Raw genomic sequence first — 6012 nt, 5'->3', positions numbered from 1 at the left:
TAGAAAATCAAATTCAAAACAGAGAAATTTTTTTTTATTTGCTTGCAGTTGATGAGGAAAAAGGTAATGCTGAAGTCTATGAGTATGCTAACTGAATGCGCATTTATGTTGTTGACATTAAAATCAATGTTTTCAAAAAAATTCATTTTTACCCTGAGGCGGAGACAGGGGGGAGAGGGTTTTGGAGGCAGGGGTTCTCTCCGAGGAATGGAGGATCGATTGGCTACGCTTCTGTCTTTAACGACCAGGAAAATTAAGTTTAGTTTAGGAAGTTAATTAAATTATTAGGAATTGTACACTTTCTAACCTCCTTTCCTACTCTCCTAAACATTGTACAGCCCTTGAACAACCTAAAACCGATAAGGATCAATTGACACTTGTGTACTGTACCAAGCCAGAGTTGGTTGACAGGAACAACAAAAAGTCACCCAAAAATGAATATAAATTTCCTGAGAAGCCGTGTCGTAGCTGTAGTGGTCAACTGATGACGATCATTTAGTATTACTGTTTCATTGCTTTCAGCACATGCTAATATATGACTTTTAAGCAAACCATCGAAAAGATCGCAAGGGGTTTGGTGACTTTTAAGCTTGAAACAATACGTTTTAAGAACAAGATTCATTCGACAGGTGATCATAGAAGCGAAAACAGAAGCATTAAAAGTGAGGGATGGAAAATGAAATTTTTAAACTTTCCCATTTAGTCGAGCAGAAATGGGAAAGGCAAGAAAATGAAAATAAATTAAGATTTAAACTTAAATGAAAAAATGTTTCCATTAAAATGAGCAACAGAAGAAGACGAAAAAAGAAGTTCAACTGCCCTTCATCCTTTTCTTCTGGTGTTCGCATTGTGGCATCGCTCATTCATGAATTGATCGTAATAATAACGAGCCTTTCGAGAGAGCATAAAAGGTCGATAAGTTTTTCAATTACCCTCAGCATACGCTTATATAGAAATTGACCTTGTCTAAGATGCTTGAAATCTGTTTCTATTTACCTTAACTTCCGATATAAAAAAAAATAAGAAACTTTTTTATTCAGCGCTTATGGGAAGCCCATATTTAACTTTTCATTGTAAATTTCATCATCAAGTGATTTTCGTTCCCTTTTTATATTTGACTTACTTCCATTTCAATAAATTTTTTATCGCTTGAATATTGTGCGGACCTTTATTCCTTTGAGAAGAAATTTGTTTTGTGAATTTTGATGTAGGGACGATAAATTTAGATCTTTTTTTGTTTTTGATCCGTCGTACTTATATTTAAAATTGAAGTTAAAGATCGTGTTCAATTAGTTTAATTGATTTGAAGCAATTTCAATAGAGATTATCAAAACAATCTGAATCAGCAATTGAGAAGTAATGAAAAACGCGTGTCGAAATCTTCTCACTTCAGGACTTTTACTGTTAGTTTTAACAGAGTTTGAAGTTTAATTGTTATTTAAAAAATTATAAGGTGTTTAAAAAGTGTGAGCAAAGGTCTTTTCATCATATTCAACCATCAAACAGTCGTGAATAACTCAAAAATCATAAATTAGAAAATTTTAATACCACGTGTGCAACAAATCTTATTTTTTGATTTAAATTCTAACTTCTAAGTATGAATTATTGAACACGTTCTGCTGCCCAGTTAAGTCTCATGTCAATAATTTGAAAAGAAATCTCAAAAATTTCAAATATTTAAAAATTGCTCCTTATTCTTTAATTGAATTCCTATTTAAGCAATTACAAATCTAACATCCTACACCTTTTAGCTACCAGCAAAAAAATTAAAATTTTATAAAAGCAGAAATCTTGAATAATAATTAAAGAATGAAAATAATTGAAAATTCAAGGACAATGTTCATATTATGATATTAAACATAATGATAATAGAGAACACAAGGAAGCTACGGTTAAAGGATGCACAATATTATTTTATGATAAATATTATGGCATCTGATTATCCTCTTGTAAGTTTTCTTCCTATTTTTCCAACAATACTGTTGTTTTCATTTTAATATCAAATATGCAAAAGAGGAAGTTTGTGGCAGTAACGAGAACATTTATGAAGCAACAACAAGAGTACCACTTGGTGTAATTAATTTTTTGAGCATAGAATTTATCAGTTTTGTATGGTAAAGCATTTTAGGGATTATTAAATGGCATTTATGAATAATTAAATTCTATTTTCTACTTATTTACTTACTTACTGGTTTAAAGGAGGTGCCATTCCCTTGTGAATCTTTGAAAATGAATATTAACATCCAGCTCGAGTCGATTGAATATTTTAAATTGAATTTTCAATTTGTTTTGTGGTTTCTGATCTTGAATTTATCTTGCCAGGAACAGAACTTCTGATATCAACGATGAATAACAGCAATTGTTGCTTCAAGCTATTCAAATTTCTATTTATGTTGTATCTTTTACCGATTTAAAAAGGCAACATCGAATCATTCCATCTGAGTAAACTGGATCATAACAATAACAAGTTTCAATTCATCTCCTTACATTGGTCTACAGGAAATACACGAAGGAAAAGAGAGCAAGTTGTTAGTTGACATCTTTTGCCCAACATTTTACTGTATATATGCTGCATTGTTTGCATTCATGTAAAAAGATAAAAAGCAAACACTTTGGTGAAAGTTTTTGCTTCCACTTCCTTCTTAACTCACCATTCCTCCTTCATATCCGGCTTCTGCTTTCTTTTGGATGGGTATTATGAGGTTCAACTCAAGCAATTTAAATCCCATCATCATTGTATATGACACACAATACTAGAAAGTTTCCTTTGCACACGTTTCATGCTTATATTCCATGCATTTTACTCTTAAGTAAATACACCAAACATACTGTACATGTAAAGCATGAAAGGATATGTAGCAATGATGGAATGGGAAAATGGAATTTTGAGTGCATATATGAAAATCACTATACGATATAAATATGAAAAATTCTTTACCCATGATGATATTTACTTTTATGAATTTTACTATTATTATAAGATATGAAATATGTGTTCTTTTTTTGTTTACATGTAATTAATTAATCAGTACAAACATAGAATTTAAAAAGATTTATTTTTGATACTCACCGTATGAGATTTTCTGCATAATTTCACTTCATAAATTCTGTATTGTAAACTACTTTTGATGGCAGCATTGTTGTATATTATAATTGCGATGCCTGCTGTGATTAATTAATTAATTTACTCTTTTGTCACTAAAATTACACGATTTTACATTAAATTTCAAATTGGTTTCATTTCATTCAATTCAAATTTTAAAAAGTCGTTAAATATGTTTGAGATTTAAGCAATCGATATTAACTGTCATTTGAATATAAACAGTTGAGCTGCTATGAATTATTAGATAAAACATAGTACAATGTATTACAGATCACTGAATATCCTGTTAAAAATTCAAAAATCGTCTAGAATAAATTATCATAAAATTAACGGCCAATAAAAATTCGATAAATTGTTCAGTAAACCAGAGTTCATTTCATTTCAGTTCATAAAAATTTAAATCTGAAAATGTCGTTACAAAGATAAACCTGAAAATCGTCAAAATACAAAATTAAGGAACAACAAAATATGTTTTTAATGATAAAATGTATGGAATACCGCACTTTATTCAAGGCTTAGTAAGTATTGATAGAAAATTGGAATATTTGAAACAAATTTATTGAGAAACAAAGAAAGTTTTTTAATCTCATACAATAAAGTTAATAAATCAGAATCATTAGAATTTAAATTGACTTCTGTCACTTCCATTGTCGGCATTGAATTCTAACTCATTACCGACAGTTCTTGGAGCCAATTCAGCGTCCTCTTGTGCATCTTCACTAAAGTATGTATCAATAATTGAGTATGCCTTCTCATAAATATCTTGATTTTCATGCTGCTGTAATCCTTCCAATTTATCAACAGCACCAATTTCCTCCAACAGCGTACAGAAACTATCAAGTCCACCCAATTGTGCAGCAACACGAAACAGTGCAATTAATCCAGTCAATATGACTTGAATGATTCGAGCGTCTTTAGATGTCAATAAGTCAGTGTATGGCTTCACACATTGATATTTATTGACCAATTGAATGATTTGATCATTAGTTCCGCCACTTGTAAGATTTGTTATAGCCCAAGCAGCTTCACGTTGCGCTCTAAAATCACCATGTTCAAGTACATGCATTAAAGGCACAAAAACATCACTATCTAATGTCATTTGAATTTGTCGATGATTGCCAGCTGTGATATTACTAAGCGTCCATGCTGCTTCCTTTACAATATTTTGCTTTTTATTTACTAATAAACTAGACAATGCTGGCAATACTTTAGCATCTAATACCGCATCAGTTTGTGAATCATCGCCAGTTACGATATTTCCAATTGAACGAAGTGCTGGTGTTATAATGCTTGGATCATCAACGCGTAGTAAGTATACTAAACGTGGTACACATCCAGCATTAACGACAGCTTGAACTTTCTCAGGTGTATCATCAGTTACGTATGATAATGCCCAGCATACATCAGACAGAATTGCTTTATCCTCATGCAATAATAAATTCGAAAGTGCTGGAAGTAATTGCTGTATTTTATCAAAAGATGGTGCTGGATTCTTATTACGACATAAATTCGACATCAGCCAGACGACATTTCTTAGGAATGAGATTTCAATTTTTGGATGATTAACGATATCCAGTAGATGTTTAATAACACCATTTTTAAGTACGGTGTCACGAGCTGCTGCACCATCACCAGCAATATTACCCAATGCCCATACTGCTTGCTCGGCTACATTCGCATAATTTGATTTTAATAAGGCAATGAATTTTGGAACTGCTCCTGCATTAATGACAACATTGGTTTGTTCAGAAGTACCGGAAGCGATATTTGTTAATGCCCATGCAGCTTCAAACTGGATCTGATAGCTGTAAATAGGAGAATGTTATGGATTGTTGAGTTATTTATGCTTTTTCGGGTAATATTAAGCTTAATTATGTTGAGACGAGGTTAGTTACATTAAATTGTGAATTTAGAGCTAATAACAGCAATAGAGAGCAATAAATCCCACAAAAATTTATGTCAACATATCACTTACTTGTCAAAATCATCCAAAAACTTGATCATAATTGGAACTAATCCAGTATTGATGACAACATCAATTGGTGGATTTTTCTCGCGACTTAACATCTTACGAACGGTTTGAACAGCTTTAAATTGTTGTGTTGGTATATTACTTTGGAGATGAGTAATAATGTCATCCATAGTCATTGGAATTGGCTCTGGCGATTGAACATTTGATTCCTGTAATGGCGATGGTGGTTCATTGATTTCGATGTTGCGACGTTTTAATAATTGATCTTCCTTCTGTTTCTTGCGCAATTCAATCGAAACTTCTTGACGACGTTGTCTCATTTCCTGTTGATAATCATTGGAGAAAGTGAAAAAAATACGTTAGGAACAAAATTAAAAATTCAGCGCCAAAAAAACAAATTTCAATTAACTTACTTGAGAGTTTTTGGCATTATTCTTGTATGCAGCCATACGGCTTTGAGCTGTGGAGTTTTCAGACATCTTTTCTTCAGTCTAAATGGAATAGATGAGAGAATAAAGACAGGATTTACTTAAAATTGTGAAATATTTCAGAAACAAAAGAAACCGCATGAAAGGATTTTTGTTAAAGTTAAATTTTGATGAAATTACGTACCTTTTTATAGTAAATTTAATCTCAAACAATAATTGGTGGTTTAAAGAGTGATTTTCAGGCAATTCACACTATTATTAATGTTAATATCACTTAAAATTAATTAATTTTGTTAGGAACGTTTAATACACGAAATATTCAAAATCTGACCGTTAAAACGAATTGAATGATTTCTGTCAGTGATGTTTGGAGGAAATTTTCTAAAATGGATGATCCGTATGATATTTTGGTTGAATTGGTTGCAGATTAGTATTGAATCAGTTGATACTTGATTAGAGGTAAGTTATTGTTATCTTAAAGCATTAAAGTTGTTTAAATTTGAGTGAAT

At 31.5% G+C, this 6012-nt stretch overlaps 1 protein-coding gene across 1 annotated transcript; it reads right to left on the bottom strand.

Moving 5' to 3' along the window:
• Nucleotides 1-3645: 3645 nt before the first annotated feature.
• Nucleotides 3646-5830, bottom strand: Pen (karyopherin subunit alpha). The gene is made up of 4 exons (XM_070650277.1): nucleotides 5688-5830; nucleotides 5489-5566; nucleotides 5079-5398; nucleotides 3646-4908 (listed from the first exon to the last, which is right to left on the bottom strand). The coding sequence occupies exons 2-4, from the start codon at nucleotides 5552-5554 to the stop codon at nucleotides 3720-3722; spliced, it is 1575 nt and encodes a 524-aa protein (XP_070506378.1). The 5' UTR covers nucleotides 5555-5566; nucleotides 5688-5830; the 3' UTR covers nucleotides 3646-3719.
• Nucleotides 5831-6012: the final 182 nt, after the last annotated feature.

The sequence above is a fragment of the Chironomus tepperi genome, unplaced genomic scaffold (assembly GCF_022539635.2).
Source record: "Chironomus tepperi strain 1889 unplaced genomic scaffold, CSIRO-AGI_Ctep_v1 contig_445, whole genome shotgun sequence".
Classification (NCBI taxonomy): domain Eukaryota; kingdom Metazoa; phylum Arthropoda; class Insecta; order Diptera; family Chironomidae; genus Chironomus; species Chironomus tepperi.
This window is presented reverse-complemented; position numbering and strand designations above follow the sequence as displayed.

Excerpts from the sequence above, each read along its gene's own strand:
- Pen (XM_070650277.1), bottom strand. The coding sequence starts at position 5,554 with ATGTCTGAAAACTCCACAGCTCAAAGCCGTATGGCTGCATACAAGAAT. Across the intron at positions 5,399-5,488 it reads ATAATGCCAAAAACTCTCAA|GAAATGAGACAACGTCGTCA; the intron begins GTAAGTTAATTG and ends GATTATCAACAG. Across the intron at positions 4,909-5,078 it reads TTTTTGGATGATTTTGACAA|CTATCAGATCCAGTTTGAAG; the intron begins GTAAGTGATATG and ends TCCTATTTACAG.